The sequence below is a fragment of the Nuphar pumila genome, chromosome 15 (assembly GCF_984573655.1).
Source record: "Nuphar pumila chromosome 15, dmNupPumi1.hap1.1, whole genome shotgun sequence".
Lineage (NCBI taxonomy): Eukaryota > Viridiplantae > Streptophyta > Magnoliopsida > Nymphaeales > Nymphaeaceae > Nuphar > Nuphar pumila.
Window position 1 is genome coordinate 86,190,541 of NC_143263.1, and position 27,599 is coordinate 86,218,139.

The 27,599-nt window shown below is 36.3% G+C and overlaps 1 protein-coding gene across 1 annotated transcript in view; it reads right to left on the minus strand.

Moving 5' to 3' along the window:
• The window catches only part of ATVPS33 (Sec1/munc18-like (SM) proteins superfamily), a 150,326-nt gene that overhangs the window by 74,122 nt on the left and 48,605 nt on the right, over positions 1-27,599 (minus strand). Inside the window, exons 11-12 of the mRNA XM_089988369.1 lie at positions 943-994; positions 744-800 (exon numbers count right to left, since the gene is read on the minus strand). Of these exons, the coding sequence (XP_089844495.1) occupies positions 744-800; positions 943-994 (109 nt within the window). The remainder of the gene's footprint in view (positions 1-743; positions 801-942; positions 995-27,599) is intronic.

The window sequence follows — 27,599 nt, forward strand, 5'->3', positions numbered from 1 at the left end:
CATAATGGTTTCTGCAGGCATGCTTTGCCCACACCCTAGTTGACCCAAAAGCAGTACAAACTAAAAGGCAACAGAACAAACACAGACACACACGCACAGACAGACGTGCCCACACACACACACACACACATGCACACACAAAGGCACACAAAAATACATCATAATCACCAATATTGGTATCAAGATAATATCAACAAGTTTTTCCTCGAGAGAATTTCAAAATAATTGGGTTCTCTCAAGAAAATCATGGAGATTTTTATATAAATTTTAACAAAAATAAAAAACAGTTTCCACAAAAAATACTGTGAGAATTAAAAACTGTTGATATTTATAGACATTATTAGTATCTCTAATATCTAATTATCAAAAAATCTGCTGATAATATTACAGCATTTCCCAGAATATAAAAGAATATTTTGGATGAGTCGCATGCACACATCCCACACCACATCCCACACACAACACAACATACATAAACAAATATAAGAGGAAAAAAAGGGTGCATCTTTCATAATCCCTATGAAAATTTTCACCAAACAACCCATATTAGTGGCAGCAGCACTCTAATTGTATTTAAGATACAACAAACAAAAGGTTTTAATAGACCATGCCAGACAATTGTATATAAAATACACGGAGAAGTTGGTGCTTCTGCATTTTCCTTTTTTTTCAGCATGGAAGCTTCTGGATTTGTCCCAATAGATAATACAAATGGATCACTTTAAATGTACTCCTTTACTTACTGTGGTTGTCACTTCTGCATAGTCTTGCTTCATCGAAGTTGCCTTTTGACGCAATACCTATATTGACAGTGGAAAAACCAAAATCAGTATGAGTAGAATCAAATGCCATCAGCATTTTCCAAGTAACCATGATAAAGTTGGATTTAGACTACAGAATTTTTATAAAAAAAAAAGGCAAAATGGAAGCCATGAATAACACCTGAACAACAACTTCAAAGTTGAGATCCCGTATTTCTTTAAAGAGCTTGTCACTACACAAATGCCAGATTTTACACTAAATTAAATACCCCAAAGCTTACAAATAACAAACAAAACATTGTGAGAAATGTTGCATTCACAAACAACACAACATCCGCACACATCAACACAAAGGCTTTAAGATGTCCCATCGCAAACTGCATTGCCCCAATAATAATTCAAGGATCAAATCCAAACCGAAACTCATAATTAAGTTTCTTCTCGAATATAATTGAAATTGAAAATGATTTAAATACACTTTTGGAAAAAAGAGTACTTAAGTTTTGACCAACAGCACATCAGCAAACACATGAGAACCTTCTCGCATGGGAAAGGAGCTGAGAACTGTTTCCCTGAGGGGTGTGAAAACTATCTGTAGGAAAATTTTCTCACCTGCGACAACTTTGATCATTTTCCCATGAGGAAGTAAATCAGATTTACAGACTCTATAGAAAGCTTTCTGAATTTATGAAAAAAGGGTCTACTTTCGTAGGTGACAGGAAGAATTTGCATATATTTGCAAACATGCCCTAAAGGTACAACATGAAATAAATGAAAAACTATAAATTTTAAAGTCTATAATTTATAATATCTTCAAAATTTCCCAAGTGTAAAATGACAGCTTGAAGTAACATTAGATGAAAAATTCAGATAATCCTATATGACTGTTTAGGTTTTAAAATACTATAGAAATAACATTATACCACATTGACAACCAGCAATGTTGTTTTGATATGAACTATGTGTTTCTTATCAAGCAAGAACAAAATTATTAAGAATTGTGGTCATGACTGTAACATTCATTTTTTTGAAGTTTTTTTTCACCTCCAACGCATGATTTTATTTTGCATTAGTTGCATTGCTCCATTTTATGTTTAAGTAATTCATTTTAATCTCTGAAGTCTTCTCCATTCAAACAACAAAGCCATGCTTCACCTCTCTCTTGCATCATGTTACTTCTTGTCTTCGATTTTGGTTATATCCCAGGGTCCCCCTCTTTCTTGTCTCTTGATGAGTTGGATGGTCTGATATGATGTCAAAGATACCTTAAATGCATAAGTATTCTGTGTAATTGTTATATACACACCCTTTGGAGGTCCCAAATGTGCCCCACAGGCAGTCACGCCTTATACCATCTGGGAGTAATTGGACTGGATCTTTATTTTAAGGTCCATGTACCATATAAGGTCTATTTGGGTTATTATATTGTATTTTGGGTTTGGTCTTGTATTTTGATCCATTGTATTTTGGGGTTTGGGGCTTGCTTCCTTGTATTTGGATCCTGGATCCACTATGGGATGTGTAGCTTGTATGGGAAGCCTCACCCAAGTCTATAAATAAGGGCATTCTTGTATTTTGCTCATTCTTGAATAACAACTCGTGTGAGAAATTCTCTACTTTGGAGATTTCTTTTTGGGTGGATCCCTACCACTAATTAGGGAAAACCATTGGCTCTTCTGAGTAGATCCTTCCATTCATACGTGAATAAACCTCACTCCATCTTGTTGAAAAATGTAATATCAGAGATGATCTCATATGTAAATATCCCATAATATGTAATCTTTTTTTCCAGTTTAGTCACAATAGCATAGGTTAGTTAGGTTTTTACTTTTTAGTTCATTTTTCATTTTTGGACATAATATAGACCTTTTGCTTTTTGACTAAGTCAAAAAGCAAAAGCTGGACATAATATAAACCTTTTGCTTTTTGACTAAGTCAAAAAGCAAAAGCTGTAAGAGTGGTTGGACACTCCAACGGCTCTATTTAGAGCTGTTGGAATGTCCAACAACTCTCCCTTGCCCTCTCTTTTTGTGTATATATATGGGGAGTTACCCCATTGTATTTTATCAAGTGTATGTGGGTTTTGTCCCAGTTAAATGAAATCAATTCTTCACTTTTTCATTTGGAATCTCTCTTTTGAGTATTTTGTGTGTGAACCCTAGTGGTTTTTAAGTATTTGCCCTGTGTGTGAACCTTTATGGTTCTTGAGAGAGCTTATTTGTGAGGAAGCATTTGAAGTTTGTTTGAGGATTCCATTTTCTTACATGGTATCATAGCTTGGTTGAAGCAATCAAGATAAGTTCTTTTGGTGCATTGGGAAACGTGCCACACAAGTTTTTTGCAAGAAAGTGATCCTTCTTGAAGTGGTGATCGTGTGAAGGCGTAAAAAGCTTGAAGGATATCCGTACTCATCATTTGTGGTAGAGTATTCTTCTATTTAGTTTTTTTCTTTCTTCTCTTATCTCTTTTCCCAAATATTGTAAAATGGATGACGATAATATCACCATTAAGCCCATCAAACTAAATGATTTCAACTATGTCACATGGGTTTCAATTATAAAACATCTTATATGAGAGAAGGGTTTATGGGGATTAGTAGAAAGAATTAAGGCCATATCTACTTACGAGAAAAGGTGGAAAGAATGGCATATGGGACATGCCAAGATCATGTCTTGGCTTATAAGTGTTGATATAAAATCATGCTCAAGTTTAGCAAAATTTGAGCATGCAAATGAAGCTTGGGACTATCTTAAGAGACTATATTCTCTTAAAGATATTGCACATGTGTGCAATCTTCAAATAAAGTAAGAAATATGGTTCAATGAGACAAGAGCATTAGGGAGTATTATAATGGCTTATCAGAATTGTGGGAAGAATTAGCTCTTCTTGAACCAAAGTGGCATTGTCCACAAGATATTGAACTCCGTCAAAACCAAATCAATGCGGAGTACTTTTTTCATTTCATTACTGGATTAAGATCGGAATTTGAATCCACTAAGTCTATCCCCCTTCATCGTGGAAAAGTGTCTTCAATAAAAGACACAATAGAGGAGTCAAGTATGGAAAAAAATAGACTCAAAAGTAGAATCTCTAAGAATGATGACTCAGTTCTAGTTGTCTCCAAACCCGAAAACTATGTCAGGACTTACAAACCTCCTAACTATGGAAGGAGAAATGCAAGGAAATGATTTTGATAGAAGAAAAATCATTTGCTACTATTGTCGTGAACTGGGACATGTAAAAACCCATTGCCCAAAGTTAAAAAGGCCCTATGAGAAAAAGGTCGCCGTCATCGGACCACCACAAGAATCAAGCGAATCTTCCATTGAAAGCATGTCACTGGCACAATTTGTGAAATCTCTTGGACCTCTACTCAAGGGAGCATCTTCATCTACGGGAGCTGCAGTCTCTTCAGTTAGCACTTCTGATCCAGGTAAAACTCTATGGCTTCTTGACTCAGGTGCTTATTTTCATATGACTCCGAATATTGAAATGCTATCTGAATGTCATAACTCTAATGAGTCCAATGTTTTTACTGCTGATGGAACATCACTAGAAATTAAAGCAATAGGGAACTTTGAAAAACTACTCAAAACTTAAAAGAATTTCATATTCCTCAAATTAGATACATTCCAAAATTGAACCTCAATCTCTTATCCGTTTCTCAATTATATGACCATGGATATAACGTTTTCTTCTCTTCTCATGGTTGCCAAGTGCAGGATCACCAGTCAGAGAAGCTGATTGAGGAAGGCCATAGAGAAGTAAGCCTATACTACATGGATTTTTTGGAAATTCCCAAGAATACGTTTTGTTGTAATGTTCAGAAAATGGACTTGGACTTATGGCACAAGAGACTTGGTCATCCTAACATATCCAAAATTCATTTTTTTCCAAATATGGAAAACTTTTGTAATTCTGAGACATTTAAATGTGAAAATGTATTCTTACAAAAATGAAGAGATTACCCTTTCAAGAAAGAAATTTTATCTCATCTCGACCTCTTAAGTTGGTACATTCGGATGTATGGGGTCCTGCACCTGTCATATCAAAAGGAGGGTTTTCATACTACATCATTTTTGTAGGTGATTTTACAAGACATACCTGGATTTATTGTCTCAAACATAAATCCGAAGTATTTTTACATTTTCAAATATTTCATAAATTGGTTAAGAACCAATTTAAGAATGATATCTTTATATTTCGCACTGATTCAGGGGGGGAATATTTATCAAAAGAATTTAGCGATTACTTAAATCTACATGGTATTTTACATTAAAAGTCATGCCCATATACCCCACAACAAAATGGTTTAGCAGAACGAAAACATAGACACATTATAGAAACAACAAGAACTTTACTCATTACTCATAAAGTTCCAAAAAAAAATTGGGCTGAAGCTACTCTAACCGCAGTATATCTCATTAATAGAATGCCATCGTCTTTGTTAAAAAATGTATCACCTGTTGAAAAGCTTTTCAAACAAATTCTAGATTATTCGCGATTAAGAGTATTTGGTTGCAAATGTTTGTTTTCTTCAAAAAAATGACAAGCCTTCCCCCCGGGCCATTCCTTGTGCATTCCTTGATTATGCAAGCAATCAGAAAGGCTATAGATGCCTTGATCTCAGAACTAGGAAGTTATATGTGTCACGAAATGTATCCTTTTTAGAAAACGAAAGTTATTTGAAACTAAAAAACCTAGAGAGGTTGATGAATACTCCTTGTTGGACTTAGTTCAAGAAATTAATGAAGAAGAAGTTGATCAAGAAGATCATTAGTATAATCAACGTTGAAACATCTCATCCAGACTACATTCAATACTTCAGGCGAGGAAATCTAGAGCAACCTTGTGCTCTAGAAAAATATATTAAAGCACAGGATCAAATAGAAACCAGAAAATCATCTAGGGTGTCAAAGGTGCCCAAAAATTTGTATCCTATGAATCTTTTTCACCAAAACATCAAGCATATATTGCCCTATTACACTCCTATATAGAACCTTCAAACTATAATACAGCAAAAGAACAATCAGAATGGGTCGAAGCTATGACAGTCGAGGTAAATTCCTTGGAAAAGGCAAACACGTGGACTATTCAAGATATTTCACCTGGGAAAAAGCCCATAGGATATCGATGGGTATACAAAGTTAAAACTAACAGTGATGGCACTCTTGAACGATTTAAAGTTCGACTAGTCGCCAAAGGCTATTCCCAAGAATATGGCATAGACTACGAAAAAACATTTACATCAGTCGCTAGAATGACCACCGTAAGAACTCTAATAGCCCTTGCGTCTATAAAGAAATGACATATCTTTCAAATGGATGTCAAGAATGCATTTTTCAATGGAAGTCTAGTCGAAGAAGTCTATATGAAACTACCTCCTGGCATTGAAGTTCCTCAAGGAAAAGCTCTTCGGTTACATAAGGCCTTATATGGTCTTAAGCAAGCCACAAAAGCATGGTATGATAAATTCAGTAAGGTCATGTTTGATTTTGGCTTACTGACACAGTTTTGTTTATTAAGAAATCTAATGCAGGGATCGTCATTCTTCTTCTCTATATGGATGACATGATCATCACAGAAAGTGATAAACAGAGAGTTGACAATATCAAAAAAAATCTTAAAACCAACTTTGAAATGAGTGATTTAGGTTTTTAAAAAAAAAATCTTGATATTGAAGTAACTTATTCTCCTAGAGGTTATTTACTAACTCAATCTAAATTTGCTCTTGATATTATTGACAGGTCAGGAATTATAGATGACAAACATGTTGATACCCCTGAAGTTGTGAACATCAAAATAAAAATTGACGATGAGAAACCTCTTGAGAACCAAACACCTTATAAACAACTTGTTGGGGCGTTGTCTTACCTCTCCATCACAAGACCTGACATTACGCATGTTGTTCACACAGCAAGTCAATTTCAGCATGCTTCCACCTTTGTTCATATGGGAGCTGTGTTACATATTATTAGATATATTAAAACTTTCATTTTTAGAGGACTGTTTTTGTCGGCTTCTTCCACAATAGACTTAATTGCTTATACTGATGCAGATTGGGGAGGTGATCCAAATGATCGACACTCAACTACTGGACTATGTGTGTTCATTGGAGAGTCATTGATCTCGTGGAGGTGTAAGAAGCAACAGAAGGTTTCTCTTTTGTCTACTGAAGCCGAGTACAAAGCCATGGCTACCACCACCATAGAAGTGGTCTGGTTGAGACGACTACTTCATGATATGGGTGTTACAAGTACAAGTGCATCACGGCTATGTTGTGACAATAAAAGTTTCATTTACATTGTCAGCAATTGAACATTCCACGAACGAACCAAGCATATCGAAATGGACTGCCACTATGGACGTGAGGAATTTCTAAGAGGCACCATTGATCTTCCCTATGTCTCCTTAGAACTTCAACTGGCAGATTTCTTCACCAAACTGCTTATTACTCCTCGATTTCACTTTCTCTTGGACCAACTTTCGGTTGTTCAACCGTAAGTTTGAGGGGGAGTGTTAAAAATTGTAATCTCATATGTAAATATCCCATAATATGTAATCTTTTTTTCTAGTTTAGTCACAATAGCATAGGTTAGTTAGGTTTTTACTTTTTAGTTCATTTTTCATTTTTGGACATAATATAGACCTTTTGCTTTTTTACCAAGTCAAAAAGCAAAAGTTGGACATAATATAAACCTTTTGCTTTTTGACTAAGTCAAAAAGCAAAAGTTGTGAGAGTCGTTGGACACTCCAACGGCTCTATTTAGAGCTGTTGGAATGTCCAACAACTCTCCCTTGCCCTCTCTTTTTGTGTATATACATGGGGAGTTACCCCATTGTATTTTATCAAGTGTACGTGGGTTTTGTCCCACTTGAATGAAATCAATTCTTCACTTTTTCATTTAGAATCTCTCTTTTGAGTATTTTGTGTGTGAACCCTAGTGGTTCTTAAGTATTTGCCTTGTGTGTGAACCTTTATGGTTCTTGAGAGAGTTTATTCGTGAGGAAGCATTTGAAGTTTGTTTGAGGATTCCATTTTCTTACACATCTCCTCCTCTTCACCCTCTACTATGTTCTTCCACTTCTCTCCTCACTACTAGGGCCCTAATTACCCCAAACTATGCCTAACCCCTACACCCAACCTACCTTTCTCTCCTATTTTCTACTCAAAATTCATTAAAATCCCTAGTCATTCCTAACAATAATCCTGGTCATTTAGACTTGCAATATTTTTTCCTCTTTTCCCTATTGATAAATATAATCCATGTTACACTTTACCCATCTGAAGTATTTGCTTTGACACCATTTAAGACATAGAAAGATATATAAATGCATAGGTATTTTGTTTAATGCCGGTAATTTAGAGTTACCAACCTTTTTTCTCTTTGCCATATTGACAAATGTCACCTGCACCAAAAATAAATTTTCATACCTATCTGAAAGTTGTTACTTGGGCACTGACACGGGTGTCAATGTTAGACACGGCGGACCTTAAAAATCTAGACACTTGGGTATATATATAGTAATGATACGGTGCTCCCGGAGTATCTACTCCCTCTTATTAGCCGTTGGATCTTTTTAGATTTAATGGCTAATAAGAATGCAGATCTCTCACTTTAAATTTGCATGCATACCTTAAATGTCACTCTCTCTCATCCTTTTTCATGTAATTGCCATAAAGGCACTTTCTCATTCTTATCCTTTCCCCATGCAAATGCCTTAAATGGCTCTCTCTCTCTCTCATCCTTTCCCATTAGGTGGTGGATATTAGCTGAAATGAACATGAATGAATGCATGTGCTCACATACCATATCCATGTAGTAGAATGTATTTTGGAGTTCTAATAAAAAATCGACCTAAACCAGATATCAAGATGGATTTAGGCCTAATTTTTAAAAGTGGATTTTCATACTGCTAGTATTCATATTCAGCGCAGTAGGGATGTAAAACGTATTTGGGTTAGATGTTGACAATACTAGATCCAACTAATTAGAGAGAGACATGAGTAGACCTCTCATCCAACAGTAGAGAGAGAGACTACCATTTTTTATTAGGACTCTAAAAGACATGCAACTACATGGATAGAGAAAGCCATTTAAGGCATTTGCTGTTTTATATATATATATATATATATATATATATATATATATATATATATATATATATATATATATTCTAATGTATTGCCCGATAGGGCATTTTTGTCTTTTTACATGTATTAATAGTTGTTTATTAGAAACAACTATTTTTTATTTCTTTTCTTATTTTTCCTTTTTTTCTTCTTTTCTTTTATTTTCTATTTTCTTGCTTTTTGAGCTTTGGGGCCCCAATTCATGGAGTCGTTGGGGCCCCAACCGTCATAAATATGACTGTCGGGAGCTCCCCAACGACTCTACTATGAGTGGGGAGCTCCCAAGGGTCCCTCTCTCTCACTTTTGTATATAAATAGGGGTGTTCACCCCCTCCATACATGCATTATTCCTTTTTCTCACTATTCAATAATACTTAATTTTTGTTAGCCTTTTGGCATTATCCCTTGGTGGATTTGTGTGTGCACTTGAGTGCTTGCCTATTCTCTTTGTAATTGTCCATTATTGGACTTGTAAGTATTTTACACTTTGTTATTACTAATTCTGCTTACTTCATTATGTTTGCATGGGGAAAGGATGAGAAAGAAAGAGTTCCTTTAAGGCAATTGCATGAAAAAGGATGAGAGAGAATGTGACATTTAAGGTAGGAACGCATATTTAAAGTGAGAGATATGCATTCTTATTGGCCATTAGATATCAAAAGATCCAACAGCTAATAAGAGGGAGTAGGTACTCCGGGGGAACCGTATCATTATATATATATATATATATATATATATATATATATATATATATATATATCATTACTAATGAAAACCTCCCCAATAGAAACCCTCTCAAACCTCCCCCAATGGACGTTTTATTGGATTTTTGGTGTTTTTTTTCAAAATTTCGACTATACATATGTGATCTATATGCTTGTTTTTAGAGGAATCAGTTCTTGGAGCATTTGATTCCGATGCATGGATAGGTTTTTATAAGTTTCAAAATCAACGGCATACAATTTTCATAAATTTTTTAGGCTCCAAATACCATTTTTCTATCCAAAACTCATGATCCAAGTGTCGATTTATAGTAAATCAATCATGTTGAACAAATCTGTACAGTCAAATTTTTGAAAAAAACACCAAAAAACTTGCATTGGGGAGGTTCGGGAGGTTTCCATTATATATATATAGTCACCTGTATTGTGAAAGGTAATTTTTTGGTGAGGGTATTGTTAAATGTAAACATATATGTATATATATAATATATGTTTACATGTTTCTGTACATTTTCTGTATATTTATAGTTCAGGGGTATTTTGGTCTTTTCATACGAATGTCAGAAATTAGTGTCTTTGTATTTTTGTTTTTTGTTTTTATTTATTTCTGACGTTGTAATAAATCCCAGCATTGATGGGCTTTTTGGGTATTTGGTAGGGAGTGGTTGGACCCTATCCAATAGCAATTCTAGTCGTTGGGTAGGTTCCAACGGCGCTCTATGGGCCTTCATTTGTATATAAAGGGGTTTGTCCCCTCTCATTTGTTATGTATTCGTCAAGGGATTATTCCCAATAACATTGTTTATTTTTATGTGTGTTCTCAGCCCATAAGTGGCTCATTCTTGTGTTTTCAAGTGTTGACTCATAATAGGTAGTATTCTCAAGTATTATCTTGCCTATAAGTGGTAGGCCAAGGCATATACTTCAGTTCGTGAAGTGGTATCAAAGCCTATTAACTCCTTGGTGATATTCAACTCTTTCTCAAGCATATTTTTAGGTGGCGTGAAGATTGGGCCTTGCCTCAGAAAACATGCCTACCAACCTTCTTGAATATAGGTCTTTTTATGAATGCATAGAGACATTAGTGCTTGAAAAAGAGTTGAAAGCTTGTTCAAGTAATTTATTTTTCTTCCTCTCTCTTCAATCTTCTCTCTTGCTTTGTATTTTTTTGTTCTATGGCCAACAAAGAAGTGGTGACGGTAGTCAGAATCAGATTTGATGAAAATAACTACAATTTATGGGCTACCGCCATTAAAAGAATCCTGATTGGTAAAGGATTGCAGAAGTATGTTGATGGTTCCCCAATAGAACCACAATTCACTCTCACAAAATCCATTAAAGAAAATGATTGAGCCATTAAAGATGAAGTCCTCAAAAGGGAAGAAAAGGAAAAAGCTCTTATAGGTTATAAAAAAGCTTTGAAGGAATGGGAAATTGATCATACCAAGGTACTTTTCTTCTTTATGGGAAGTATGAACGAAGATATATGTGAAACTATTTTGAAGTTTGAAAGAGCCAATTAAGTATAGCTATTCATTAAACAAACATATACTCAATGCGAAATTACGTTTAGTTGGGAGCTTCAAGACAAGATATACAGTAGTAAATAAGGAGACGAGCATTAGAGAGTATTTTGGCTCTTTAAAGAAGTTGTGGGATCAAATGGCTAAGTTAGAGGCCGTTTGGGAAACTCCCAATGATGCTCAACTTAAAAAGAAGCAAATAAACAATGAACAACTTTTTCAATTTAGGAGAGGATTGCGACTCGAGTTTGAACAAATGAGAAGCAACATCATTCATAGAAGACAAGATGAGCCTTCTCTTATTCAAGAGGTTTTAGCTCAAGTATGCGTGAAAGAGACTAGATTAAGGTCTAAAAATGAAATAAGAGAAGCTAAGGATAATGTGTCAGCCATTTCAAAACCGAGAGCCAACACTCATACATGCAAACCCCCACACTTTTATAAGAACAATAACCATAGAAAAAATTTGTATACATGAGGGTAAAGGAGATGGAAGGAAAAGATGAGGTATTTTTTGTTATTATTGTGGGGAACCGATCCATATCAGACCATTTTGTCTGGAATTCAAGAACAAAGAGGAAGAAAATGTTGCTTATGTTGGTACTTCACAAGTGGATCAAGACTCTTCAAACAAGACAAATTCAAACATGTCTCTTTCTGAACTCGTGGAAGCATTGCAACCGTTTTTCAAAGGACAATTCGTGATCGGTGTTGTCGTCTCCGGGTCTTCTCCTCCAGGTATGATTTCTTGGCTTTAGACCTGGGTGCATAATTTTATATGACATGATAAATCTAATGGAATTGAAAATTTTGAAAAATGTTCTAGTTTTAGTATTTCTCAAATAAGATTTATTCCAGACTAAATTTAAATTTACTTTTTGTTTCTCAAATCATTGACCATGGATGTAGAGTCTCTTCCACTTCTAACCAATGTTTAACAGTCTGGGAGGCAGATTGGGGAACGGCATAGAAAAGGAGACTTGTATTATGTGGATCAATTGAAAATTCTTGTTAAGACTTTTTGCCTTAATGCTAAAAATTGGATAAAGTTTTATAGCATCAAAGACTAGGACACCCTAGTATGTATAAATTATCCAATATTCCTCGGCTGAGGATCATTTGTAATGAACAAATCTCATGTATCGATTGTGTTCTTGCAAAAATGAAATCAATTTCATATCAAGAGAGGTATTTCTCCGCTACTAAACTTCTTGAATTAATTTATTTTGATGTTTGTGGTCCTACACCCATTGCCTCCAAAGGAATATATACTTATTATGTTATTTTTTTGGATGATTAATCCCACTATATTTGGATATATTTACTCAAACATAAATATGAACTATTTGCGAATTTAAATAATTTTCATTAGTGACAAATCTCTTAAATTCCAATATATCTATTTTTCGTTCTGACTCGGGGTGTAAATACATGTTTAATGACTCTCAACAATATCTAAGAGAAAATGGAATACTTTATCAAAGGTCATATGCTAATATGACACAACAAAATAGTTTGGCCGAAAGAAAGCATCGGCACATAATAGAGACCACTAGAACTCTTCTCATATCTAAAAGTGTTCACAAATATTTTTTAGCTAAGCAGCTCTCACCTCCGTATATCTTATAAATATAAGCTATCTTCTTCAAAAATCCAAAATCTTTCAAATAATGTGAGATGGTGCTATCTGGTGCTGCTGGACGTAGGGCTGGTTTGTTGGCTCAAACCTTGACTACCAAGTGTGTCAATGATAATGTTTGTCAGAAGGCTCCTTTGTTGTCTATGGGTTATGTTCTTTTTTTGTAACGACCCCAATCCATACCCTTTGAAAATGCGGAATATTTTTTTTTTCAATCACAGTTCCAATTTCCATTGGATAGCCCAACCACCAAAAACGAAGTTGCAATCATCATCCATAAGAACCAACTAAAACTCTTTTATTAATGAACCAATAAGAGTCTCATACTCAACTCAAAAGTGAAGTAATCAACTGCAGAAAGTAAAAAGAACTAAAAGAAGCAAAACTAAAGCCACTCTGTCCCCTGCTGAAACTGACAAGCGCAAGTATGACTCTCATCTATCCCCAGTAGCCAGTCCAGCCTCACTGTTCACCATGTCTTGTGAAAAACCAACAAAGTAGGGTGTCAGAACCGAAATTCTGAGCACAGCTACTTCTAAAGAAACCAGATGAGACAAAGAACATGGATAAGATTTCATGCAATGATTTGAGTGAGTGCAGATACAAAATTTACAGCATTCAAATATCCATATTTACCAACAATTACATATGCTCACCAGTCAAGAACAGTAAATCAGTACCATATATCAAGAACTAAATATCCAAACCTTGCAGCATGATTTCAATAAATAAATCCTATGCTGCCATCAAATCATGTCATGATATAGAGAATGATTCAAACATGCATGATCTAATGCATAACAGGAAAATGCATGATTATGTGCAATGCATGATTTCTTCTGTTATCTTTCATTTAAATTTCATCTTTCCATATGCATGCCCTATTAAATGCACATAACCTTAAGTTCCTCTTTTTAATTACTATTGCCCGTGGATACACCAAACGGGTACAATCCCCGAGGTCAAATAGGTTCCCAGGGTAGTTTAACACACAATTTGTATTTTATTACTGGGTTCCAACTTAGCCCTCGACCGAGTCACCCTCGGAACATTAGACCTCCACATCTAATGTCGGGCCACAAGGGACACCCCACGCCCACATGTGCCACTTCCTTGGTACCAAACAAACTCACAGCTGTGATCAACACACCACTCCCGGGTAAAGTGGCGGACTCTCTGTAAAACCGTGGCCAGGAGAAAGAACCTCAATATCGGGTTCAGGAGACCAAATTACAGCACACGGAGTTTTTGTATCCTCACAGTCTCCCCAAGACCGGATCTCTAAGATTCTCATACTCCATATGAGATATCCCAGAAAGTATATTACACTGTTCTTATTCATTATATTTTTATTTAAGTTAATTCTTTAAGTTTGCAACACCATATGCAAAAGTAAAGTGAAAACCCGCATCCTCCCTTGCGGGGACCCATTCGGGACTCCAGCCCGTATAAACCACTAGAACAGTGTAGTAATGTGCCAAACCATCTTATACCATCTTATGTGGTTCAAGTGATGCATTTAAAAACATAAATAAAAGAAAACCAAACCCACGGTTCTCCAGGCCGATGATGTCCATTTAGGCCATCAATGCACCACATAATAAAACCAAATTAGTGTTTCATTCGTAACACTAGGCCAATAGTGCCAAAAGCATGTGCACTTATGCAATCATACACCCAAACATATGCATGTCATAATTCATTCATATGCATTTTCAATATGTGTGTTACCTACATCACATATGGGTATTAACCAATCCATGGTTTCTTTAAGTGTATTAGTGTACATGTATCATTTCACATATAAATCAAGCGTACATGTTCAAGAAGAATTACTAAAAATTGAATCATGCTCACACTCATGCGTACCATAATCATAACAGTCAAGTGAAAGCATAAACCTCCACGGCAAGTGTTTCCAAATGCACATCCATATATGCCAATATAACCATGGACATGAAACAACAACACTCACAAGCATGGTTTCAAAGATTCATGTGCAAGGATTCACATATTTATACCAAAATGTATGTTGTCATTCCTTGATTAAATTTTATTATATCATGTGAATACCCATGCATGTAGATTCAAGCAATAAAGCATTAGTTTCAAGATTGCTCATGCCCATAAAAACAACTAGACAACAATATCCAAATCAAGCCTAAGCATATTAGCATTTTCATTCACCTGTATGCAAAAGAGCCAGGTCTAACACGATTAGCTAACATTCTGAAAAATTTAAATGCTAAGCTAAGCTTCCATATGAGCCATACTATACGTGAACAAAGATTCAATTATCCTGTCATTTGTCCACAAGCATGGACAGTTAAGGAAATAGCATTTATCAAATTTTCCTTTGTAAAAATATAGTCCAGCACCAGTCGGCTGGGCTTGGCACGGTACCACACAACCCATGATGGGCCTGTGCATCACTGCCACGGTCGGGCAGTCAGTCGAGTGTCCCTCGACTGGCTACTAGCCGGCCTGAGCCATTCAACAACACAAGGGTTAACATTGTTTGTTTGCTCTTTCTTTCTTTTTTTTGAATAATCAGGAAGAGGAACACAAGGGTATTTTGTCAAGTAACTAAAAGCTCAGACAGGCTACAATAGATAGATGAAACACTTCTCATTATACAGATCTCCCATGATCTTATGCTCTCCTTCCACTCAATACTTATAACAAAACAACAAGACTAAAATTGTCAAAAACTGCAAAATGTTCAGAATAACTGGTTCTAACAACAACAACAACAACTACACCTTCATCCCAAAACAATTGGGGTCGGCGATATGACCCAACAAAGAAAATCATTCTGGGTCTTCCACATGAATCCTTCTCCTCCATTCATTTCTATCCAATGCCATGTCTTCGGTGAGGTTCAAAGCATTCATATCATTTCCTATCACCTCCATCCATGTCTTCCTAGGCCTACCCCGACCTCTTTTAACTAATATATTTTCTCATTTCTCCATCCTTCTAACTGAAGCATCATTAGGCCTTCGTCGAATATGTCCAAACCACTGTAAACGATTCTCTCTCATCTTATTTTCAATGGGTGCAACGCCTACCTTCTTACGTATCTCCTCGTTCCGAATCTTATCTTTTATTGTATTTTCACACATCCATCTCAGCATACGCATCTCAGCTACACTCATTTTTTGAATATGATGTCTCTTGGCAGCCCAACATTCCGTACCATATAGTAAAGCGGGCCTAATAGTCGTCCTATAAAACTTTCCCTTCAACCGCAATGGCATTCTACGATCGCACAACACTCCAGTTGCACTTTTCCATTTCATCCACCCAACCTTTATCCTATGATTTACATCTCCATCAATTTCTCCATACTTTTGAATGATAGATCCCAAATATTTGAAAGAATCATCCACCGATATTTCTTGCTCACCAAGCTTCACTACACTCCCATCTCTATTTCGTTGCTTACTAAATCGACATTCCATGTATTCTGTCTTACTCTTACTCAACTTAAAACTTCTTGCTTCCAATGTCTGTCTCCATAATTCTAACTTAGCATTAACCCCAGCTCTAGATTCATCAATCAAAACAATATCATCAGCCAACAACATACACCACGGCACATTTTCTTGAATTGATCACGTAAGCTCATCCATCACTATAGCAAATAGGAAAGGGCTTAAAGCAGATCCTTGATGTAAACCAACCGTTATAGGAAAATTGGTTGTCACCCCTCCACAAGTGCGGACATTGGTTACTACTCCTTCATACATATCTTTAATTATACTAATGTACTTGAGAGAAACACCTTTCTTCATCATTGTCCACCAGAGAACGTCCCTAGGTACTCTATCGTAAGCCTTCTCCAAATCAATAAAAACCATATGCAAATCTTTGTTTCTCTCTCTATTTCTCTCAATAAATTGTCTAAGAAGATGTATAGCTTCTATAGTAGATCTTCCAGGCATAAAACCAAATTGATTCTCCGATATCGTGACAACCTTCCTCAACCTAGACTCAATCACCCTCTCCTTAAGTTTCATAGTATGACTCATGAGTTTTATACCACGATAGTTTGTGCAATCTTGTATATCACCCTTATTCTTATATAGAGGCACCAAAGTACTCTTCCTCCACTCATTAGGCATCTTATTTGTCCGCCAAATCTTGTTAAAAAGATTTGTCAACCATTTTTAAACCTTTCTCTCCCAAGCATTTCCAAGCCTCGATAGGTATACCATCTGGGCCAACTGCCCTTCTTGATTTCATTTTCTTCAAAGCCTCTGCAATTTCTTTCTTTTGAATCTTGCGCATGAAGTCACGATTCATCTCGTGAAAAGGAATGGAAAAGTCTCCAAGATCCTGAGCATGACTTTCATTAAATAGTTTATCAAAATAATTTTTTCATCTCTCCTTAATCTCCTCATCTTTGACTAAAACCCTTTGCGTTTCATCTTTGATACATCTAACCATACCCAGATCCCTCGATTTCCTATCTCTCATTTTTGCAATCCTATAAATATCCTTCTCACCCTCTTTGGTATCCAACTTGTCATAAACCTCCTTATATACCTTATCCCTTGCGTTCTGAACTACTTTTTTAGCATCCTTCTTTGCTATCATATACTTTTCCAAATTCTCATTATCACGACTTTTACTTAGATTTTTATAACACTCTCTTTTAACCTTAATAGCTAATTTGACATCCTCGTTACACCACGATGTATCCTTACCTAGCGGTGCACCGCCTTTAGACTCACCCAATACCTCCTTAGCCACCTTTCTCATGCCACCCGCTATCTTATTCCACGTAGATTCTGAATCCTCCTCGAGACACCAATCAACTAGCAGTGCACCGCCTTTAGAATAACTGGTTCTAACGTTAGTCAAAAATAGACATTTCAGCTAGTAATTCCTAAGTCAGTCGAGTTTCTTTCCTCTCCCTTTTAGAAAGCATTTTCAGCAAGTTCAAGTGAAGCTTAAGAGAATATAAACAAATATTTCTGGAAAAATTTTACTTTAGTATGTTAAGAGGTGCGCTTCCAAGTAAGTTCCAAGAGAGTATTTTACAACTACTTAATATGTTGTGAAAAAGATGCATGGCTGGAAGCAGTACTGCAAGAAGCCAAAAATGCAATGCAAGCATAATCGTTTTTCTTTAATATTGCCACTTAGTATAAAGCCATTGATCAAGACTACTGTAGTCAAATGAACACTGTAAAAGAATTCTATACATAAAATGACTTCCAGCTGATTAACAAAAATATACACAGCAACACTTTGGATTGCTATCAAAGGCATTGATTGCACATGGTTCAGCTAATAGCAAGCCTGAGCGTAACCCATATGGTCTTAAGAGCATCTAATATATGTATTTTTACAAAGAAAAATGCAAACAACACACTCGGGTCAGCCATGCCAACCGAAACCCCATGCCCTAAGTTGTATACTTAAACAGAAATCAAAACAACCTAGATTTGAGTGATCGATTCCAAGGTCGAAAACCCCCAAATTTTTATTTTATATTGATCATGGCAGCCGAATCCCCCTTTCAGTAAATGAATGTAGATCTAATCCAAGAACACGATTCCAAACCCAAATTAAGACAGCAGATTTAATTTTTAAATAGAAACCAAGATTTAAATCAAGAAAATCAGTAGGATTCGTTGGCATACCCAAATTTTTCCCTCTTCAAAAAGGGGAAATTGATCTAAGGGGAGTGATCCACGGTTCACCCCCATGATTCTTGAGAAAAAGAATAACCCTAAGAAGGGGTTCCCAAGAACCCATCTCAAATCAAAGTACGGAATCGAACCCATGTTCGATTCCTCACCCAGTTTCAGAGAAGAACAGTACCTATTTTCGCTAGTTTTCCGGCGATCGGAGGCTGCCGTGGCGGTAGTACCGAGCTGCTGTTAGTCGCGGCCTTCGGTTGTGGCTGGTGGCCAAAGCTCCACTCACGGCTGTGACAGACGAAGCCCCTTGCTGGTTGTCGTAGCTCGCCGGCGACCTCCTTTCCTCCGGCGCGCGCACACAGACAGAGAGAGAGAGAGACGGGGGAAGAGAGAGAGCCCGAGTGAAGAGGGCAAAACTCTCTCTCCACTCCCCTTTATCGCGGGACGCGGGGTTGGTTACGCCCTGCGTAACCCCACTCCCCCTTCTGTTTCCCATTCTTGAAAACAAGAATCGTGCCCTAGGCACGATTCTGTTTTACGCCCCCCCCCCCCCCCCTTTGTAAGTGAAATCGGGTCCGGGTCCGAGCCCGTGACCCGCGACGCTGGGTCCATTTTAATAATGGACCCGGGTTGCCTACGAGTGACGGATCCTCAGTTGGATTCGTGGATCCAACTGTGGGTCCGACCCTATATACTAAAGTTTATTTATTTTTTTCTTCTTATAAATACTATTAATTGTTTATTTAAATATTATAAGTATAGTTTTAATACCCCATTGTGGGTTATTTATGCATTCTTTTATGGATCCGGTAACGGATCCGAGGCCCAAATTTAGAAAAACACCCGTTATTTTCCAATAAACTTAAATAATTAGTTGTCAAAAATTGAAGTTATTACATTTTTTGCTGCATAATTGTAATAATTTGTTATGGAAGGACAAGCCACCGGATTGGCTACTCCAAGTGGGTGAATTTGTAATTTCCTATAGTCTTAATATGATTTTGGGGTAAACACCCCCAGCGTCCATTCAAAAAAAAAGTATGGTTGACTAATCCTCCTTTTTGAAACCGAAAGATTAAGCATCATGGGAAGATCTGCCACCAAACATGGGAAAGAAAAGGAATATGGAGAAAGATGTGAAGTGAGAATACATGAAATAAAGAAAGATAACAATAAGAAAGAATTATCATACTCATAGGTAGGGGAGGGCAACGGGATGGGCGGCCCAATAAGCCAAGCCGACTCAACCTGCCATGGGCTGGGTTTGGGCCAAGGTTTTAGTCTCGAGCCCCTTAGGTACCGGGCCGAAACTCGGCCCATTATATACCTGGCCCGGGTATGGGCCGGCCCACAGGCTACCGGGCCAGCCCGATGGGCCTGAGTTATTTATTAATTTTTTAATAATATACAAATTTTAAAAATAACTATTGCATAGTAACTTGGTAACTATTATTATTTACCAAATTAGTTACATTAATTTTATGGAAACTAGAAAGATAATTAATTAGGTGCATGGGAAGTTGGGAAGTAAATAATTATTGCTATTTAGAAATGGATTTGGGTCGGGTCGAACCCAGCCCGCTTCACATGGCCAGGTCATGGGTTGCTCTTCAAATCTGAGCCCGCTAAGAACCCGGCCGCACTTAAAGCCTGGCGGGCCGAGCTCTAAACAGGCCTGGGCTAGGCTGGGCGGCCGAATGCCAACCCCTACTTATAGGGACTACATTGTTCCCAGTGTCAAATCCAATATATGATAACCTTAGGGAAGTGAAAGTAGCGGATCATATATGTGAATGTTTCTTACTAGCTGCACCTTTAGTGCTTCAATATGTGTTTTGTTGTATTTCAACCACTCATAATCCTATACCTAGCTTTGGTTAAACTCCAAGCCTTTTGACCCGCCATAGTATGAAAATTCACTTCGATGAAATGATGATTGTTTTACCGTGGAATAAACTATTATGGCAAACTAAAGTAAGAGAAATGACTAGAAATGTGACACACACTGTGATTCATGACAGCCCAGTCAGTAACGACCCCAACTTATCCTCATGAAAAGTGATTTTTTTTAAAACAATTGCGAAAACAAAACCCAAGAATCTGGGGTCTTACAGATTTTAATAAATACCAAACTACAAGAGATAATGTATTGAATCAACGAAAGAATAATCAACTTTATTAATCAATATAATGAATGAATGTCATATAAACATAAATAATAAGATAGTCTGTCACACAGAGCCACTCTGTCAAGAACTCAGAACATGTCACGAAAACTCGCAAGCTCCATATAGCAAGTCACTCCATCACTGAGTTCTCAGTCTTGAAAAGCATTTTTAAAATACAAGGTAACCAAACTCCTTTGTATGAATTCCTCTAAAAAACCAAACAAAAAGGAAAGAGCATAAACCCAATTCATGCATAAATTTTAGAGGAATATAACAGCATCCATTTACTTGATCAACTTACCATTAAAACATTTAACACAAGTATCATGCAATGACAAATATCATGCGAAACAAAATAAGCATAAATGCATAAACTAAAGCAAAATAGTAAAAATGCATGATTCAATGCACATGCATGAATACCTTATTAAGTTATTAATTAAAGTTGTTTTTGTATGCATGTCCCTATTAAATGCACATAATTTTTGTTTTCACTTTTTCTTAAACCTGCGGATACTCAAAACGGGTACAACAATTTTAAGTTAAATTCTCAATTGTAGCTTAACACACAATTTGTAATTTATTACTCGGTTTCACACTTGTCCCTCGACCGCTATAAGGAATCAGCATTATTCATCGGAACATTAGATTTCAACATCTAAAGTTGGGACATCAAGGAAATCAACACCCACTGATGTCACTTTCTTGTTATACCAATAACTACAGTTGTGTCAACAACAACACTCCCGGGCAAAGTGACTGAAATCTCCCTAAAACCGTGGTCGGGAGGTAAACCAACACATCGTGTTCAAGGCACAATCGCACACAGAGTTTTAGTATCCTCACGGTTTTCCCAAAACCACTATCCAAGATTCTTATATTGTGGAAGGGACATCTAAGAAGAAATTAATTACATTGTTTGTCTCTTTTATCTTTTTAAACAAATTCAAGTTTTTTACACAAGAACTGTTTTGCAAATCCACGTGCAAAACCTAATTGGGGCCCTTATAAATTGTAATTCATAAGACAATGTATTTTTTATATATTTTATATATATATATATATAATAGGGGTATTTTAGTCATTTCTATATTTTACGCATATTCATGTTTTTGAATATGATTGTAATTCCTCCTTTTTATTTTTTCTTATTTTTATATTTTTTCCATTTCTTTTTTTGTTCTTTTTATATAATGTTTTTGTACACAGTCAGTGGCTGCCATTGACTGTTGTACACTGTTTAAAAAGATAGATGTTGGGCTGATTCCCAAAGTCTCTAATAAGAGCCGTTGGGAATAGCCCAACGACTCTTTAAGTGTGCTTATAAATAAGGGCTATGTGAGCCCATTGAAGGAGAGTATTACACTAAGGAGTTGTCTCCTTAAGCTTATAAACATTGTGCATTTATTGCACTTCTTTTGTGGTGTAAAGCTTATAAACACTATGCATTTATTTTCTTGAGTATTTGAAGTATAATGTTATTTGAAAACTTGATTGCTTGCCAGGATTCTTCACATGGTATCAAAGCAAGGTTGAAGAAAGAAAGATCATGTGGATTCTCACTTTTTTAGGTGCCACGAAAAGCATGCCCTTGATTTTTTGGTGATTGGAGTGGATCCTCTTGTTCATCCAATAATTTAGAAGACTCTTCTATCAAGAAAGGTCTAAAAATCCTTTGTGGTACGTATTCTTTTTCATCATCTCTCCTCTCTAATGGGTGAAAAAAGACTTTCATTTTTCTCTCGGCTTCAAACTCAATGGGTCCAACTATCACGTTTAGGCCGAAAACATGAAGGCTCATATTAAAGGAAAAGGCCTTTGAGGTTATGTCCAAGGCTTGATTCTCGAACCGGAGCCAAAGATAACCTTGATGGAGAAAAGAGAAATAAAAATCCTTGAAGGCGAAGAAAGAGCCAAGGCTCTTGAAGACTACACCAAAAAACATGAAGAATGGGAGATGAGGAATTTTAAAATCCTCTCATGGATTTTCTCATCTGTAGAAACAAGAATTAATGTCAATATTATCAAGTTTAAGAAAGTTTCTCAAGCGTGGGAATACCTTGAGAAGATGTACACCTCTAGAGACTTGTCCCATAAATATTACCTCCAAAAGAAGGCGCTAACTCTTCATCAAGGAGAGATGACTATAAGAGAATATTTTGTCAAACTCTCTTCTATTTGGGATGATCTTGCTATGCTCGAACCCAAGTGGAGTGGAGAAGCCATAGAGCTTTGTCATAAACAATTAGAAGAAGATAGATTTTTTAATTTTTTGAATGAGCTTAGGCCTGAATTCGAACAAATCCGGTCTTCTCTTTTATCTGTCTTCACTTCCCCCTCTCTTGAAGATGTAATTACTAAACTGAGCAGGGAAGAGACTCGCATGGGTATAAGCAAGAACAACCAAAGTGTTCTAGCTACACCTTCCAATAATGAAGAAAATGAAGGAGTTAATGTCGTCTCAAGACCAGGGAGCAACTTAAAGACCTAAAAGTCTCCTCACTTCAAGAATCAAAACTCAAGTGGTCAAAGAGAGAAGAAGGATTATAGCAAGCTTTTATGTCATTTTTGTAAGGAACCGGGACATATCAAGCCTATTTGCCCAAAGTGGAAAAAGTTATTTGTCATGGCTACTACATCCCAACCTCAAAAGGAAGAGTGCTCGTCATCTTCAAATGGAGCTCTCTCATTGCAACAAATCGTGGATGCACTTCAACTTCTTCTAAAATAAGACGCCGCCATGTCAACCTTTTCTCCTCCCGGTAAGACCTCTTGGCTTTTAGATTAGGATGCTTCTTTTCACATGACCCCAAGTTTTAGTTCTTTTTCCGAATACTCAAAAAATTACTCCCTATCTTTTGTTTCAACTGCAGATGGAACATCTCTTGAAGTAAAAAGAATAGGAAATTTTGAAAAACAAGGGTTCTTTATTCCAAAAATTAGATTTATGCTCAAATTAAACTTAAATTTGCTTTGTTTCTTAACTCTCGGATCATGGGCGTGATATAAAGTTTTCATCTAACAAATGTTGGATACAGGATCGCCCGTCCGGGATATTGATTGGAGAAGGATCTAGGAAGGGCGATCTAAATTGTGTTGATTCTCTTCAAATTCCAAAGAACCTGTTTTGTAATGTTGTCCAACAAAAGGATATTAATGTGTGGCACAAGAGACTTGGACATCCAAATATTGCAAAAAATTCTCATTTACCTTTTGTTAAAAGTCGTGTAAAAGTGATTTCACTTGTAACGACTGTATTCTTAAGAAAATGAAAAAATTGTCTTTTTGTCAAAGATCTATGTTTACAACAAGACCTTTTGAAATTATCTATTCGGATGTATGGAGACCGGCATCCGTCCTATCAAAACGAGGATTTGCATATTATGTCATTTTTGTTGACGACTACACAAGATATTGTTGGATTTATTTTCTTAAACACAAATATGAAGTTTTCTCGATTTTTAAAACATATCATATGATGACTAAAAATCAATTTAATGGGAATCTAAAAATTTTTAGAACTGACTCTGGTGGAGAATACCTTTCAAGTGAATTCAAAAATTATCTTGAAAGTCATGGTATTCTTCACCAAAGATCTTGTCCAAAAACCCCTCAATAAAATGGATTAGCCGAAAGGAAGCATAGACATATAATAGAGACAACTCGAACATTATTTATTTTTAAAAACATCCCAAAAGGTTTTTGGGCTGAAGCGGCTTTGATAAATCAGCTACCTTCTAAAAACTTGAACAATATCTCGCCTTTTGAAAAATTGTATACCAAAGAACCAGACTATAGTCGGTTGAGAATTTTCGGTTGTAAATGCTTCGTTCTTACTAACAAGAACGACAAGCTTTCACCAAAAGTCATTGTCTGTGCTTTTCTTGGATATTCTGAAACCCAAAAAGGGTTTCGTTGTTATGATATTAAGAATGACAAGCTATATGTTTCCAGAAATGTGAGTTTTCTGGAAAATGTTAATGGTTTTGAAAGGAGTGAACCCTTTGAAGAAAATATGGATTACCCTTTTTTATTTGAAATGTTAGCACATGATGATGATAGCGATGACGATTTCATTCATAATGACGTCAATGATAAAGAAGATGGTTCTTCCCATCCACCTATCTCCCAACATAGAAATGAAGAAGCATTGAGAGATCCTATAACATATACCCATAGAGATAGAAACAATTTTAGGAGTGCAATTGAAAAATTCAGTGAACCTAGTGGGTCCAATTCAACAAATGATAAAAACCTACGAAGAACTGAGAGAAGTAGAAAGATGCCTTCTAGGTTTATTTCATATGATTTGTTTACTCCTAAACATAGAGTTTGCCTTAGCGTCATTCATTCATATATAGAACCCAAAAACTTCGAAGAAGCCAAAAGGAATGATGAATGGCTGAAAGCAATGGAATGTGAGCTTTCAGCTCTCAACAAGGCAAAGACTTGGGAGTTCCAAGATCTTCCTAAGGGTAAGAAAGCAATAGGGTGTAGATGGGTATTTGAGGTAAAAACTAAGAGTGATGGATCTCTTGAGAGATATAAGGCTCGATTAGTTGCAAAGGGATATAGTCAAGAATACGGGACTGACTATGAAGAAACTTTTGCCCCTGTGGCCCGAATGGTCATTGTCCGATGTCTCATTATCGTTGCCTCAATCAACAAATGGAATATCTATCAAATAGATGTTAAAAACGCCTTCCTAAATGGTGATCTGAATGAAGAGGTATATATGGATGCTTCACCAGGAATGGAGACTCCCAAAGGGAAAGTGTTTCGCCTTCAAAAAGCACTTTATGGTTTAAAACAAGCCCCCAAGGCTTGGTATGATAGATTTAACTCCGTAATGTTAGAAAATAGTTTTTCTTCCTGTTTCACTGACACTGCCTTATTTGTTAGAAAAATCAATGCAGGGATTGTCATTCTGCTCTTATATGTTGATGATATGCTTATAACCAGAAGTGATTCTAAAGGGGTTAAAAGCATAAAATCAATTTTGAAGGATAGATTTAAAATGTCTGATTTGGGATTTCTAACTTATTTTTTGGGTATTGAAGTAGCATACTCTCATAGAGGGTATTTTTTATCTTAAACTAAGTTTGCCTCTGAGATTATTGACAGGTCAGGTACTACGGATGATAAGGTTTATGAAACTCTTGCTATAGTAGGAGCCAAAATGAAGATTGATGATGGTATTCCTCTCTCCAATCCTACCTCCTACAGACAGCTTGTGGGATCTTTGATGTATCTGAGTATTACTAGACCAGATATCTCTCATGAAGTTTATACTGCAAGTCAGTTCCAACATGCACCAACATCAGTTCACATGAGTGTCATCTTGCGGATTGTGAGATACATAAAAGTCACACTAAACAAGGGAGTATTCTTATCATCTTCTTCTGAATTAAAATTAATTGCTTATACTGACTCTAACTGGGGAGGTGACCCAAATAACCGCCACTCCACCACTCGTTTTTTTGTGTTTTTAGGAGACTTGTTGATTTCATGAAGATGTAAGAAGCAGCAAAAGGTGTCTCTATCCTCAACAGAAGTTGAATATCGTGTCATGGCGACTACTACCATGGAAATTGCATGGATTCATCAGCTATTAGAAGACATGGGGATCTCAATAGAATGGCCCACCAAGGTATGTTGTGATAACAAGAGTGCAATATACATTGCCACAATTCATACTTTTCATGAGCGCACTAAACACATTGAGATGAACTGTCACTATGTTCGAGAAGTGTATCTGAAAGGAGTTATAGATCTTCTATATGTAACTTCAGAATATCGGTTGGTAGATTTCTTCACCAAAGCTTTATGTGCTACGCGGTTCAATTTCCTCCTTGGCAAACTTTCGGTCATCTTGCCCTAAGTTTGAGGGGGGTGTTAAATTGTAATTCAAAAGACAACGTATTTTTTATATATATTTTGTATATATAAAGTAGGGGTAGTTTAGTCATTTCTACATTTTATGCATATTCATATTTTTTAATATGATTGTAATTCCTCCTTTTTATTTTTCTTATTTTTGTATTTTTTCAATTTCTTTTTTTGTTCGTTTTATATAATGTTTTTGTACAAGTGTACAACAGTCAGCCATTGACTGTTGTACACTGTTTAAAAAGATAGACGTTGGGCTGATTCCCAACGTCTCTAATAAGAGTCGTTGGGAATAGCCCAACGACTCTTAAGTGTGCTTATAAATAAGGGCGATGTGAGCCCATTGAAGGAGAGTATTACACTAAGGAGTTGTCGCCTTAAGCTTATAAACACTGTCCATTTATTGCACTTCTTTTATGGTGTAAAGCTTATAAACATTGTGCATTTATTGAACTTCTTTTGTGGTGTAAAACTTATAAACACTGTGCATTTATTTTCTTGAGTATTTGAAGTATTAGGTTATTTGAAAACTTATTGTTTGCAAGGATTCTTCAAAGCCCTTGCTTGCCACAATTTTGGACAGCCAATACTTCCAGAAACAATTTTTGCAATACATAAAAACAATTTTGGCAACTTATTACACAAACTATCGTGGTATAAAACTCATGAGTCATACTATGAAACTTTGGGAGAGGGTGATTGAGTCTAGGTTGAGGAAGATTGTCATGATATCGGAGAATCAATTTGGTTTTATGCCTGGAAGATCAACTATAGAAGCTATACATCTTCTTAGACAATTTATTGAGAGAAATAGAGAGAGAAACAAAGATTTGCATATGGTTTTTATTGATTTGGAGAAGGCTTACGATAGAGTACCTAGGGACGTTCTCTGGTGGACAATGATGAAGAAAGGTGTTTCTCTCAAGTACATTAGTATAATTAAAGATATGTATGAAGGAGTAGTAACCAATGTCCGCACTTGTGGAGGGGTGACAACCAATTTTCCTATAACGGTTGGTTTACATCAAGGATCTGCTTTAAGCCCTTTCCTATTTGCTATAGTGATGGATGAGCTTACGTGATCAATTCAAGAAAATGTGTCGTGGTGT